Source organism: Pogona vitticeps, chromosome 12 (assembly GCF_051106095.1).
Source record: "Pogona vitticeps strain Pit_001003342236 chromosome 12, PviZW2.1, whole genome shotgun sequence".
NCBI lineage: Eukaryota > Metazoa > Chordata > Lepidosauria > Squamata > Agamidae > Pogona > Pogona vitticeps.
This window is the reverse complement of record NC_135794.1, coordinates 7,431,812-7,447,288: the sequence shown is the minus strand read 5'-3', so window position 1 is coordinate 7,447,288 and position 15,477 is coordinate 7,431,812. Positions and strand designations below refer to the sequence as shown.

At 45.8% G+C, this 15,477-nt stretch overlaps 1 protein-coding gene across 1 annotated transcript in view; it reads left to right on the top strand.

Moving 5' to 3' along the window:
• HCN4 (hyperpolarization activated cyclic nucleotide gated potassium channel 4) overlaps nucleotides 1–15,477 on the top strand; it is a 115,080-nt gene that overhangs the window by 86,099 nt on the left and 13,504 nt on the right. The window contains exons 4-5 of the mRNA XM_072981658.2: nucleotides 3,204–3,422; nucleotides 14,111–14,257. Coding sequence (XP_072837759.2) covers nucleotides 3,204–3,422; nucleotides 14,111–14,257 — 366 coding nt within the window. The remainder of the gene's footprint in view (nucleotides 1–3,203; nucleotides 3,423–14,110; nucleotides 14,258–15,477) is intronic.

Genomic DNA, 15,477 nt, shown 5'->3' with positions numbered 1-15,477 from the left:
GAGTAGGAGAAACTGTGCTAAAGTTTGTCAGTAGACTGCTATCTATTAATGGGGTGCTGGTTGCGTGCCCTGGCATGTATATGAATAGCACACTTTGCGTGATCCATCAAATGCCAAGAACCCAACCAGCATCTTGTTAATGAGCAACAATTGGCTGCCCAGACTCGCACGATTTTCCTAATGCTAATATCAACTGATGATAGGACTTTAGCCTGTCATTTAAATAGGTAAGATTGGAACCGCATGTCCTGTGTGCTTTCTGCTCACTCTGCTGTTCTAATGCTGCAAAGTCTTGATGAACAATGTTGAAACTCCCACACAGTTCCAAGACGGGGGATCCTTGGCTCAGTAATATTGCAAGTGAGAAGGATTTTGGAATTGTTATAGATCAAAAGCTGCAGATGAGCCAACAGTGCAATGTGGCTTCAGAAAAGGCCAATGTGATTTTGGGAACCATCAACAGAAATACAGTCTCCAAATTCCACGAGGTAGTAGTTCCCCTTTATTCAGAACTGGTTGGTCCTCCTCTAGAGTACTGTGACCAGTTCTGGACATCGTACTTCAAGAAGGATGCCAACAAACTGGAGCAGGTTCAGAGGAGGGGGCAGCCAGGATGATCAGGGGGGTGGAAACCAAGCTCTAGGAGGGAAGACCGAAAGAGCTGGCCATGTTTAGCCTCGAGAAAAGAAGACTGAGGGGAAACATGAGAGCACTTGAAAGGTAGTCACATGGAGGAGGGTCAGGATCCGTTCTCTGTCATCCCAGAGTGCGGGAAACACAATAATGAGCTCAAGTTAAAGGAAGTCAGATTCAGGCTGAATACCAGAAAAAATGTCTTAACTGTTAGAGCAGTACGACAATGGAACCATTGACCTCAGGAGGTGATGAGCGCTCCAGTGCTGGAGGGCATTCAAAAGAAAATGGGGCAACCCTCTGTCAGATCTGTTTTGATTTAGATTCCTGCCTTCAGAGTGGGGGGCTTGGACTCAATGGCCTTATGAGCCCCTTCCAAGCCCATTATTCTAGGATTCTATGCTTTTCTGCCTTCCTTTTAAAACTGGACTTCGACTGTGCAGTCCTTTGAACAGAAAATCACTGCCTGTCCTCTGTGAAGCAGGACATGGATCTGTACACCATCTCAGCTTTCAGGAGAGAAGATGTGTTAATTTGATCAGGGGAATGACTCTGAAATACAAAATGTTAATTGGTAGAGCTGCTGGGCCAGCACAAACAAGACCCCCCCCCCCGCTCTCTTTTGTCGTTCCCACCCACCCACTCGGCTAGCTTTGCTATATTCCATTCGCTGTCGTCAAATGAACAAAAGAGTGGTTAATCTGTATGAATAAAGTTGAAGAGATCGGCATTTAATGGTGTAGAGGAAATATGCTCCAGTCGTGCGTCTTTGTGCTGGGATCAGCAGGAGAGGGTTATAGATTAAATTTTACGGGAAGGAAAAACACAAGCTGTTACAGAGAATGTTCTTCACGGAATAAGAATATGTGTTCATGTCTCATGGGGTTGTTTGGGCAAAAACAGCACTGGGGAAATGAGGGAAGTCCAGTAGATTCTATAATACACTGTATAAAACCGGAGGTATTGGAATATATACCAGGAGGTGCAATCCGTTGTGTAAAACAGGGCGCAATGCATTAGATCAAAGGGTGTGCAATAGGTGTAAGGGTGATGGCGAGCCTCTATGTTGGTGTATTGTTTATTTGTGCACTATTTGTGTCTTCATATATGTCTGCGAGAACATATGTGTGAGAATTAATCTATGTACCAAAGCCTGGTTTTGTCTGCAATGCGCAATGCTCCTGACCCCACATATAAGTGCCCACATGTAGCTCAAGGAAGGAAGGAAGGAAGGAAGGAAGGAAGGAAGGAAGGAAGGAAGGAAGGAAGGAAGGAAGGAAGGAAGGAAGGAAGGAAGGAAGGAAGGAAGGAAGGAAGGAAGGAAGGAAGGAAGGAAGGAAGGAAGGAAGGAAGGAAGGAAGGAAGGAAGGAAGGAAGGAAGGAAGGAAGGAAGGAAGGAAGGAAGGAAGGAAGGAAGGAAGGAAGGAAGGAAGGAAGGAAGGAAGGAAGGAAGGAAGGAAGGAAGGAAGGAAGGAAGGAAGGAAGGAAGGAAGGAAGGAAGGAAGGAAGGAAGGAAGGAAGGAAGGAAGGAAGGAAGGAAGGAAGGAAGGAAGGAAGGAAGGAAGGAAGGAAGGAAGGAAGGAAGGAAGGAAGGAAGGAAGGAAGGAAGGAAGGAAGGAAGGAAGGAAGGAAGGAAGGAAGGAAGGAAGGAAGGAAGGAAGGAAGGAAGGAAGGAAGGAAGGAAGGAAGGAAGGAAGGAAGGAAGGAAGGAAGGAAGGAAGGAAGGAAGGAAGGAAGGAAGGAAGGAAGGAAGGAAGGAAGGAAGGAAGGAAGGAAGGAAGGAAGGAAGGAAGGAAAATTGGTAAATGTACACTGATCATGAAGCCCTAGTGGGTTTACAATAGGACCCTCCCTATCCATGGGATCTGCATCTGTGGATTCACTGCCTGAAAATAATAAACAACACACCCCCCCCCCGAAATACCTATTATACATTTTATAGGGTGTATATATGAGAGAAAGCCAGAGACCATGCAGTGTACAGTGTTTGATACTTCCGTGTTTTTCAGCATGCACAGGGCGGTGGGGTTTCAAACTGATTCCCCCCTGGATCCCACGATCCTGCTGTACTTGGCTGTGGAGGGAGCAACTCCTTCCGATTAGCATTTGCCTCTAGCACCTTTTTATGTTCTTACGAGTCCTTAGAGTGATGAGGAATAGCATGGCAAATTTGAAAATATGAGCAGATCCAGCTGCCTGGCAGTGCTCAGGGTATAGGAATGGGACAGGCATTTGTGGTGGCCTCGGCCAGGCTGCCAGGGAGTGGCCCAAGGATTCTGTATGCTTCTGATGGCCAAGCTTTCCAGGATGGCGCTTACAAGTGCCAAGGGAGCATCATGGAATTGAAGAAATTCCACCCCGATTGGACCTTCCCTTTAGATGCAAGCCGGTCTATGTGATGGGCAGTTTGGAAAAGTTCCTCTCTCTCTCTTTTTGGACAAAGCACCTTTGGCTGTACAGTTCTGGAATTTGTAGTTCCAATATGTGTGTGTTGAAGGCCAAGGCTGTAAAGATCTCCCAGGCTTTGTCCACCCCGGTGTCTTGTAACTCTTGTCTGTCTGTCTCTTCAGAATGACTCCTGGGGAAAGCAGTATTCCTATGCGCTGTTCAAGGCCATGAGCCACATGCTGTGCATCGGCTACGGGCAGCAAGCCCCAGTGGGCATGTCCGACGTATGGCTCACTATGCTGAGCATGATCGTTGGGGCCACCTGCTATGCCATGTTCATCGGCCACGCCACCGCCCTCATCCAGTCTTTGGATTCCTCCCGTCGGCAGTACCAGGAGAAGGTAAGTGACCTGCTTTGAGTACAAGCCAGAGCTTTCTGTAAATTTAGAGGTGAGGGGCACACACACCGCCCTTCAGTTTTAGCCACCGCTCCCAACTTTTTGGAGGTCTCTGTTTGTTTAGTTTTTACAAAAGCAAAGCCTGCTGCTTATATTCTGCCCCATGGCACTTAAAGCCCCCACTTCCCCCGTGAGCTAGGTACTCAATTTGACAACCCCAGAAGGAGGGAAGGCTGAGTGAACCTTGAGCCAGCTACCTGGGATTGAACTCGGGTTGTGAGCAGAGTTTCAGCTGCAGTACTGCAGTTTAACCACTGCACCGTAAAGCTCTTGTTTGTAAATAAGAGCGGCTAAGGGTGTACCTCGTTTACAAGGAAAGGGAAGTTTTTCAAGGGAAAACCCCTTTTCTTTCACTGTTGCAGTGAATGAGAGGCTACAATCTCCACTCTTTCAAGGGGGGCCATAATGCCCAGAAACCCTCCCCCTAGTTTAATAACAGGACGCTCACAAAAGAAGTTGGCACCCAAATTTTTCCTCACTACACTTTGGTTTACTCAGTCAAAGGGGTTGCTGACTAGAGAGAAAGAGGACCATTTAAATTATTCTAAAATAGTTTAAGTAAATAAAAAGCTTTTAGTAGGTGGGGATCTCTGTCCTTTAAAGACAAGAGAGTCGGAGGATTGGTGCAGAACATTCTGTGTGGGAGAAACCCAACACCCATATTGTAACCATTTCTGGAATATTGTCCCTGTGGTGTTTTTCAGTGGAAAATGTGTCCATTTCTTTAAAAGGTGTTGTTCCATAACCTGGCGGAGCCACATAAGCAATGGATACGATACCAGCCGCGTGGGGTACTTTCAAAATTTATGGGTTCCAATATCAGCTGATTTCAGGCATTTGGAACACATCCTTTGAATGCTTTAGGATGATACGAACTAGAGACAAGTTGCAAACTCATTGGCTGTGTCTAAGCGCTCAGCATAGCCCCTGATTTTGTGCATTCTGGGTTTTCAATGCAGAATGTTTGCCCCATGCAACATGATAATGAAAATGGGCAAGTCTTCTAGCTTGGTTCCCAAAGAAGTTTGCAAGACTCTTGCTTGCAGGCCGCAGATGGAAAGTTGTCTGTAAATAACATATGAATGACCCAAACCCATTAATATTAGGAATTGGGGGACCGGTAGTCCTGAAATCCCTCCCAGCATTTTTTTAAAATTTTATTATTATTATTATTTTGCTTGAGGAAAAGGAACCAGGATCAAAAGCCTAATCAAAGTTATGGATCTCTCAGGTTGGGATGCTGCTCTTGAGGAGCGGTTATCTATCACCCTTCTTCAGCAATTGGATTGAAATCCTAGTTTACAAGTTTCCTGCTCCTCTCAAGTGGAATCCACAAACAAGGGGATCTAGATCAAAACACTAATCTCAATTCGTAGAGAAACATCAACTCACTTCACTATTTTCTCGCCATGTACATTTCTGTCATCAGTCCGTTATTGTGAGGTATTAATAATGTTTGCTGTGTTGTGGTTTGGAGGAGGCTATAGGGCTTGCTTCGTGGAATCCTTTTGTGGGGGGCGGTCACAACTGTTCTGTGTGTGCCCCTTTGGTCTGTGTGCCTCTCCTTTTTGGTGATACATCTCGTTCTGCAATGGGTTACGCTCCGGCGAGTCCAATCTGCAACCTCCGCCCTTGTGTCAGGAGTTTCCGACTGGTTTTTACAAGACCTTGGGTCTTGGGAGTGATTTTCTGTGTGGGCTTCTTGTCCTCAGATGCTCTGCGGCTAGAATAAATCTCGCCCACTCCAGAATAGGTAAAGGAAGGACTGCCACTCAGAGTGCAGGGACTGCAGGAAGGGTGTCGTGTGATCTGGGAAATTCCTCTGGAAGTCCTCGTTTGAAAACACAAATCTGCACAGCTCTACGGCAGATGGTCTCAGTATGAAGTTTTGGAAGTGATTACCAGTTGAAACTGAAAATTGCTGTTCCGCCATGCTATCCAAGACACCTACCAATTTATCGAAACTGCACCAGGAGTGACTGATCCTTGCTGAACTCCAATAAGTTTCGAAGGCTGATTGGAGCCAAGTCTAGTCCTGAATTTACCCTAATACACTAGCCACCATGACATGCTGGATCGCCATAATGGGCTTAAGTAGACAAAGAGTCAGACTTGATAAGAGACACGTCCTGGACCTTGGATACGAATGCAGCTGCTGCTACCAGTTTCACAATCTGTTGCTGAGAAACCTTCTCCCCCCCCCACCACCACCACACACACACAAACTGTTTTCTTGCTAACCAAAGCGTCACCTAGTTGGGCGGGAGAGACTGAGATGCAGACTGGCTCAAATCTTCCTGCATTCAGGTTTATTACTTGCACAAAGTCATGGTGTGGACATCCTGAATGTGTGTGTATAGGCTCTAGTTCAGTTGTTCTCAACCAGGCGTTCTCGGACTGCAACTCCCAGAAACCCCGGCCAGCACAGCTGGTGGTGAAGGCTTTGGGGAGCTGCAGTCTAAGATCACCTGGGTTACCCAAGATTAGGAACCACTGCTCTACTAGTACATGCAATCCTGGGTCCTGCTGGCCCTTGGAAAGTAACTAGTTACAAAAAGTTACATATAATTTCTTCATACAGTAACTTAGGTACATTATGGTTTGTAACTTAACAAGGGATACCTTTCCTTTTTTTGAGGCAGCTAACTTTTTAGTTCCTTTCGTTGCAGAGCTGTGATGTGCATTGGAATGTTGCACGGTTCAGGCAGTGGCTTATGCCCACGTGATGTGCTCTGGCTGTTGAAACAGCTGTGAGGTAGGCAGGAAAAGAATGTGTTTGGTACTACATGTTGGTGGCAGGTAGCATTCAAATGCTTCTCTCTTTTTTTATACAAAAGTAACTGAAAAGATAACTATTTTACTTCCTCTTTGAGAAACTGGAAATTAAAGAGCAATTGTCTTAAAATTATCCCCCATTTTAAAAAAGAACCCAGCATAGTTTATTGCACTGTTATGTTGCTGAGTGGTTTAGGTACAATGGTGCCTCGCTTTACGATTGCCCCACATTACGACAAAACCACATTATGACAATCTTTTTGCAATCACAAAATAATGGTCTGAATAGGGTTTTTTCACTTTGCGATGATCGGTTCCCTGCTTCGGGAACCAATTCTTCGCAAAACGATGATTTTCGGACAGCTGATCGTTGGTTTCAAAATGGCCACCGAGTAAATAAAATGGCTCCCCGCTGTTTTCTGGGACGGATTCCTCGCAAGACAGCCACCGAAAATGGCCACCCTATGGAGGATCTTCGCTGGATGGTGAGTTTCCAGCCCACTGGAACACACTGAAGGGGTTTCAATGTGTTTCAATTGGCTTTTTATTTTCATATTACGACGTTTTCGTTCTACAGCGATTTTGCTGGAACGAATTAACGTCGTAATGCAAGGCACCACTGTATCTGGCTGTGGAGCCCAAGGTTGAGAGTTCGATTCGCCACTGGGGCCCCCAGAAGAAGAACCAGCCTGTGTGGCCTTGGGCAAGCTGTGCCATCCCAGTGAACCACTTCTGAACATTCTCTGTCTAGAAAACCCTGCAAAGGTTTGGAATTTGCAATTATTATTATGTTGCTTGCTCAATATTTTTGCTGACAGAATTTGTCAAACCCAGTTCAGAGGATTGAGGGCATTTTAAAAGGAGCAGTATTACAATTTATCACAGATAAATGGTACACGATCCAGCATTTTGTAAGACAAACGTAGCTTCTTTCTTAAGACTGTGGTGCAAACTCAGCAACTTTCTGTATTCAGTTTTTATTCCTGTCATTGGTAAACAAGGTAATACGGATGGGTTTTCTTTCTGTGTTCCCTTTGCTACATTCATAATGTTGCATCCATTAGTCTTTAGAAAGAAGAATGGCCATAATTCAGTTGTGTAGCATAGAAAACACACAGAGAAGACCAGTTGACTCAACAGGGATTTATTGAGTCAACTGTTCCATAAATTCTACCGATTCGAGTGATATATTGGTTCAAAGGAAGGAAATACTGTGGACCCAGGATGGTGTTCATTCCAGTATAAAATGGCCAATATACTGAATTGATTGAATGAATTGAACTGAATTAATGGAGTTGGTCACAGATTGAATAAATAGAAAAAAATAATTAATTAAAGTTAGAATCACAGAATAATGAAGCTGGAAGAGGCCTATACAGCCATCGAGTCCAACCCCTATTCCATGCAGGAATACAAATCAGAGAATATCTGCCAGGTGATTACCCAAGTTTTTCTTGAATGTCTCCAGTGTTGGAGCCCTCACCACTTCTCAAGGTCATTGGTTCCTTTGTCGTACTGCTCTAACGGTTAGGAAGTTTTTCCTGATATTCAACCGAAATCTGGCTTCGTGTAACTTGACCCCATTGTTGTGTGTCCTGCACTCTGGGATGATTGAGAACAGATCCTGCCCCTCCTCTAAATGATGGCCTTTCTAGTATTTGAAAAGTGCTATCCTGTCTCCTTTCAGTCTTCTTTTCTCAAGACTAAATAAACACACCCTTGAAGAAGACGGATAGTCCAAAACGTGGTAGGCATTTTATACTGGAATAAAGAGCATTAAATATTTTTTTACAACCTGGGTAGAGATGGGCAGAAATCACCAGTTCAGCAGTTTTGTGCCAATTCAATCATCAGCCACAGCATTTTTCTGTGGTTATACCCCCTACCCCCTTGGGCTGGCACCCACTCAGAGGCTGTGCCGGGAAGGCAAATGGAGGGGATAGGGCTCCCAATCATGGAACAGTTAGGCAGCTGTCATGAACTGTCAAACTTGCGTTTTGTGCCCATCTCTAATCCTGGGACTAAAATCTCCCCTTCCTTTGATCCAAACATTTCAGTGGTTTTACCAGTTCCTTCCTTTATTGATTCAGGTGGCCCACTCTAACTGCAGCTCACTACGCTTAAGTACGTTGAAGTTAAACTTGGTCTGTTTGGATCAATGGAACCTAATGAGTTGACGCACCGAGTCCCCGTGAATTCAGTGGACCTATTCTAGTGCAATTTTACTATGCTGTGCAACTTTTTATCCCCTTCTTTGAGTCGAAAGGATTTCAGACACAATTTTAGCTTTCTAGAAAAAAAAATGCCTGCTGAAAGACATGAAAGTCACTGCACTTCTGGAGTATATTGAGCAGTCGGCTGTTTGGGTATAAATAGCTCCTCATATATATCCTATTCTTCTCAATCAGGGCTTGACTAAATATCATATGTTTATTCCAGTTGATTAGACGTTTTCTATACCAAGCCCCTGGGAATTTCTGCGGCGGAAATCATTTTAGCTGTCCACATGGAAATGCTTAATTATTTTGTTGCAACAGTTCACGGCATACCTTTCAACTGCTAATTTCCCCCTTCCTTCTCCTCTTCCTCTTCCTCTGTCATCCTTGAGGCCTGCTAGCACAGCATGCAAATCTAGTCGGGTGTTGTGTTTTTATTTTGGTTTTGGTTTTAACCTTAGGCAGTGTTTGGGGATGGAAGAGTGGAAGACAGAGAGAGAGAGCAGAATGCCCACAGCAGAAAAATGGGCTTCCACATGCTTAGCTTCACATCATGTCATTGATGAAACATACTTCAGCTTTAACTGTGGTATTATGTGTGGTGTTTTGACAGTGTAGTTGAGCTCTAGATTGCCATCAAAGCCCATCTTCCCCTCTCTGCTGCCACCACGGCTGAGCCCTCCTCCTCTGCTAAGAGGGTTCGGAAAAATACAGAAAGAATGGAAGTCATAAAAAGGGAGTATGGGGCAAAGGGAGATTAGTAGGAGAGAGGTAAGTGAAGGAGGAGTGATAGAGGGATGGAGAGATAAGAGGCTAGCGGGAGAATTAGAAGGCGCTAGAGTGAAGATACCCTGTTTGGTGTAGTGGATAGAGTGATGGGCTAGGACTGAGGGTTTGAATCCCCACTCATCCACAGAAGCTCACCGGGGGAGTGGAACTAATACAACCACTCCTTAAATATCTCACTTACCTTGAAAGACTGCTTAGGGTTGCTGTAAGTCGGTTCCAACTTGACAGCACAGAACAACAATAGAGAGAGGGAAAATGGGGGGGGGGAGAGAGAGAAAGAGGGAAGGAGGCGAGGCTGATAGAGGTGGAGGTTGAAAAGAGAGGCTAAGGGAGAGGGCAAGAAGAGTTAAAACGGAGACAGAACGGGGCTAAGGAGCGAAAGATAAGGAGTTAAAGAGGGAGGGAGGGAGAAGGTGTAGGAAAGAGGAATAGAAAGAAAAAGGGAGAGAGGTGGAGATGAGAAAGAGAGAAAGTGGGGAAGAGGATGAAGGGGTAAGAAAATGAGAGGAAAGGGGGTTATTGAGGAGGAGGAGGTGTGCGAGAGCGAAAGTGAGAGCAACAGCGAGAAATACATGCATGGAAGAGAGAAAGAGGGAGAAGAGGAGGGAAAGAGAATTAAGAAGGGAGGAGAGAAGTGACAGCTCCACTGGTTGCCAGGGAGTAGCACCCAGCAGATCCCCTGAGAATGTGACCCTCCCCTGCATGAATCCCGGTTCCTCGCTGCTGGGTTAATAAGCAATGTAATTAATTTCTCACCACATGATTCAAAAAGGAGGGCAGCGAAAGGTGGGACTTTGGCTGCCAGTCATTAGCCTTCACGAACGAACGCTTCCCATCTTCTTCCTGGGCTGGCAGTTAGAGAGACAAGGCTGTGGAAACAAAGGAAACCCCATGGGTCTCCCCTGGGTCTCCTTGAAGACATTAAGCTGTTCTCCCTGCCCTGTGCTCTCTTGAAATGGCGAGCGTGCCAAGCGTTGTCGGCGGGCGGCCGTCCTTACCGCAGATGAGCGAAGCCCCTGTTTACAGAGGAAGGGGCATTGGGGAGGGAGGTCTCTGCAGCTCGGTGCTTTGTCATGTTGGAGTGGGCACAGGCTGATGATGCTGTAATATCTGAAGAGCCACATAGTCCCTGCCCCTGGATTATGTGGATGACGAGCATGCCAAAATTCGAATCTTGCACCTGTGGATTTTTCAAAGTTTAATTCATGTTGCATAGCTTTCAGTTTCCGGTTGTATTTCTCTAGCTACACAGCAGAAGGATTCACCGAGAAGAATAGCTTCCCCCAGAGTAGCCCACCCCTTTTCTTATTAACTGGCACTTACAACCTCAGTAACACACTCTGAGACATTAATGAAAGAATATAACATGTTTCATTACTTACAGTTGTGAACCGATCAACAGCAAACTAATAAACATGACTGCTTTCAGCAACAGCCCTCAAAAGACTTGAGAGAGGAAGAAAGCCACAGAGGAGAGAGGCAGGGCTCTCTTTGAATTCAGAGGCAGGAGGGGACAATTGATTAGCACCGGATAGATGGTCACCCCAGCCCAGAATGGTCCCTCCCAGCCAGACCTGTGTGTGAGACTATAAAAGCTCCAGCAGTTGAAGTGGACAATACAGTGGTGCCTCGCATAGCGAGGTTAATCCATTCTGGATTAACCCTCGCTATGTGAAAACATCGCTGAACGGATCAAGAAAACCCAAGTGGGCCAAAAACTCACCGTTCAGCGATGTTTTCCTATGGCCGGCAGCACAATGGGAGTTTCACCCATTGGGGCCATTGCTTTGCGATCGCAGTTGTGATAAAAAAAAACCCTGGCTATGCGGATTCGTCGTTCTACGGTGCGCTCATTAAGCGAGGCACCATTGTACTGGGCTAGACAGAGAAATAGGTTGACCTGCTTCCTGTGCACGTTTTGTTTCATAGAAAATGCAATTTTTGGCTCCCCATGTTGGATTTTGCAAGAATAGGCTGTTTTCTTGGCTTCCCAACCTCCCTTTGGACCTCTTTCAGAGATTTCAAAGATGACACAGCCGTGGTCTCACTTCCTCTCACGTCCCGGTTCGCCCTACCCTTAGAGTAAGGCGAGGTGGCTGCCCCAGGTGGCAGTTTTGGAGTATTGTGAACGGGCAGGAAAATTTCAGTAATTGGAAATCTTACTGCAAAGTAAAGGGAGAGGAACTTGTGAGATTTTGCTGATGCTCAAGTCATATAGCTGGTTTTGGGAACCCCTTGCCTTCATTTGCTCTGGGGGGGGCACACTTCTTGCTCTTCCATCTCAGCCATCATAATTTATGGAGATGTGTATGGACTAGAAAGAAGTAGGGTATGATCCTGTTGCATTCTGCTTTGAAACAACAAAGCATCATGTGGGGGCATTCTGCAGAGGGAAGGGAAAACAGCAACGCCTGAGGGAAATTAATTTGTTTCCTGGAAGGTTAGATGTCTAGTTACTTTTGGCATATTATCCTCAGCACAGAGCATCCAACAGCAGAAGAGTAATTTGTGAAGCAGGCAAAGAAGGCGCAGTAAAAGTCACCAATTAACCTCTTCCAGGAGGGTAAACTGTCTTATTAAACTTTTCCCTTGATCTGCAGGTTCCCCCTCTCCCTGTTAGTGCCAAACTGCAGTTAAATACAATTCTGCCTAACTTTTCCTTCATCTTTTCTTTTTAAAAATAAAATGCAGCCAGTAGAGTGAGGAGTGGAAGAACGGGGCATGAAAAAAAAACATGTGTGCAGCTCTTTCATTACCAGCTATTTTCCCCTTCAAGAGTGCTTCCCAGTGGAGGACTGGTTTTGTAGCTTCCAGCAGCTTAGATAGAGATGGGCACAAACCACTGAATCTGTGGTTTGGGGTTTTTTTTGGCTGAACCAGTGTTTGGCACTTCCCAGCCCTGCCTCCCCCAGCAGGCACCCACTCAGGGGCAGCACTCAGAGGAGGCAGAGCAGGGTAGCCAGGGTGCTGCCTCTGAGTGGGCGCACACTGGAGGAGGCGGAGCCGGGAAGCACCAAACGTCTGTTCAGCCAAAAAGCGAACTGTCATGAACCTCTACTTAGGATGGTTAGTGGAACTTATTGCAACACAGTGTGTCGTCCTTAGTTGCTATATTCCTTAATGTCAGAAATGTTACTGTTCCAGATCACAGCCTTCACTGCCCATGATGGCTGGGATGCTGCAGGTTGGCCCCAAAAGTAACTTTTCTAGGTTTTATTAAGGATTATTATGTCCAGCCTTTAAAACTCTTCAAGTGGTAATGCTTAAAAGTCCAAGAGCTGAATTTTAAGCCAGGATACATCGTTTCCCCAAATACAGTTCAACCTAAGGGCTATGTCAAGTGGTAATTAGCCTTATCTATTCAAACAACAACCCCCTTTTTGCAACATTTTTAATTAGTCATACAGAGATCGGTACTGCATGTGTGCCCTTGGGCATGTGCAGAGTGCCTCTTCCGCACCACTGTGCCAATTTATAACCCGCCTCTATGCTGCTGAGGTGTTCTGAGGTCACGTCAAGTGAATCTGGGGATCCAGCACGTGCTACTGTTTAGAAATGTCAGCAATGCACAGAGGCCTTGGAGGGAGAAAATGTTGGTGTACTGGGTGAGTGCAGTCAGCAGTCAGCAGACTGGAGATGATCTGAGTTGTCAAATAAAATGAAAGGCTTGCATGCAGAAGGTGGGGTGGATTTGTCTTCTGTTACTAAAAAGGGCTGGAATTAAAAACAAATGGGTAGAAATTGCAGGGAAGGAGATCTTGGGCGAAACTTCCTGCTTCTTAAGGGAACAGATTGCTTTGGAGCAGGGGGTGACTTTTGCTGAAATTACACCAGCAGATGCTGGCTAGGGCTGATGGGAGCAGGAGCCCAAACTGGAGGGCCAAAAGGACTCCCTGCTGTAACTGCATCCTGTAACGGGAGAGCTTGTGTTGAACTTTGGATTGGGTTTGTTGCAGAGTTCTGGAGTATTGGTTGAAACCCTAATTTACTCTGAGGCACTGACAGATGAAAGATTAGGTATTCTTCAGTCTCGAGAGCATATGGTATCGTGCTTTGTATGGAGGACTTGGAACAGCATCTAGTGTGGCTGAGAAGGCCAATTCGAGAGTGACCATCCCTTCCACTCTGAAGACAAACACAATCTGTCTCCTGTCCAGCTCCCTGATTTTGCTGCTTCTGGGACTGCCTCTTTGCCTCAGCCTGCTGGACAAGGATCTCTTCAAATTGGGAGAGGCCATGAGCCTGCCTCCAGGCTGAACGCTCAGTGATCAAGGTTTCCCATCTGCTGAGGACCATTCCTAAGGCCTTCAGATCCCGCTTGCAGATCTCCTTGTATTGCAGCTGTGGTTTCCCTCTGGGGCGATTTCCCTGCACTAATTCTCCATACAGGAGATCTTTTGGAATCCAATGATGAAAGAATAAAAGATTTACAACTGAACAGATCAAGCAGCAAATTGACAAACACAGCTATTTCAGCAAACCAACTTCAACAAACTCTAGAGACGAGGAGAGCATAGATCAGAGGGGCATGGCTCTCTTGAATTCAGAGGCAGGAGGGGAAAAACTGTGTAGTGCCGGATAAATTAACCGTCATCCCAGCCCAGGGATATCCCAGGCTCAAACCCTGGCATCTACATTTAGAAGGGTCATGAAGCAGGTGATGAAAAATACTTCTCCTTCAGACCCTGGGAAGATGCTGCCAGTCAGAGTACACTATACTGGGCTAAATGAACAGTCCAACCTCTTGCTGGCAGGAGAGTACGTATGTCTGCAGTATGTCCAGGTACAACTAAAATGTGGACACTAAATTGAAAATCTTCTCCTCTCCTGCTTTGTTTTCTTCCCACGCAGTACAAGCAAGTGGAACAGTATATGTCCTTCCATAAACTCCCAGCAGAGATGCGCCAGAGAATCCATGACTACTATGAACATCGCTATCAGGGCAAGATGTTTGATGAGGAAAGCATCCTGGGAGAACTGAGTGAACCCCTGAGGGAGGTGAGTAGTGCAAAAACGGGGCACTAGGGATTGGAAGTGTCTTAGAACTCTAAGGAGTGGGAGGATGAGTAATTTGATTAAAAGAATCTTAGAGAGAGGCATAATAAATCAAGCCAATCAAAAGGAATGTTTCTTGATTCATTTATTGGTTTGATTCAATACACATAGAGTGGTGCCTCGCTTAACGATTGCTTTGTTAAATGATGAAACCGCTATACGATGACTGTTTTAACAGACAAAATCCGCTTTGCGACAGTCGGTTCCCTGCTTTGGGAACCGATTCTTCACATTACGATGATTTTAAAACAGCTGATCGGCGGCATCAAAATGGCCGCCCGCTGTGTAAAATGGCTCCCCACTGTGTTTTTGGACGGATTCCTTGCTATACAGGCACCGAAAATGGCCGCCCCATGGAGGATCTTCGCTGGACGGTGAGTTTTCAGCCCATTGGAACGCATTGAACAGGTTTTCAATCCGTTTCAATGGGATATTTTATTTCGCTTAACGAGAATTTCACTCTACAGCAATTTCGCTGGAACAGATTATCCTCGTTAAGCGAGGCACCACTGTACACTTTTACATGGGGGCAGTAGTTATACACTAACAGCCAGCCCTGCCGTTAGGCAGAGTGTGCCAAAGACTCCGGGCAACGGATGGTGGGGAAACTTGTTGACTAACTGTCCCACTTCAGCCGAGAAGGTGCACCTTTTAGAGGGCCAAAATACTCATCTGAACACTTCCAGTTTTGGAAAAAAGAAGAAGAAACAGGGGCAATCTACCGTGGTCTTGGGGGGTGGTGCAAAATAGTATGCATGCAGCCCCCAGACCCCCTGCAGCTCCTGGCCCCTGTTCTAGAGACAGAGAACAAAAACTAAACTAGGCAGGGCACTAGATTTGCCACAGTACATCTTTATTTGTTGGAACGTCATCAAACATTCTGCTTCCGAAGCTGCAGCCTTTTAAAAACACCGAGTCTGCTCAGCCAGCTTTGCAAAGGAAGCTTGTGTTTATCTTCCAGTGACCAATCGCCAGACAAAATAAGTTGATTTACAACTAGCAGGGTGGTGGAACCTTGTGTTGGGATATACAAAGAAGTAGAAAAGTTCTGGAAAGAACTGTATAGCCTCCATTGTGATCTGAAACTGTCTACAAGCTAAGGCTGGTTCCGACTGATCATTTAGGGCTTTTGTTGATTTTCTTTATTCGCCTCTCTGTTGGAT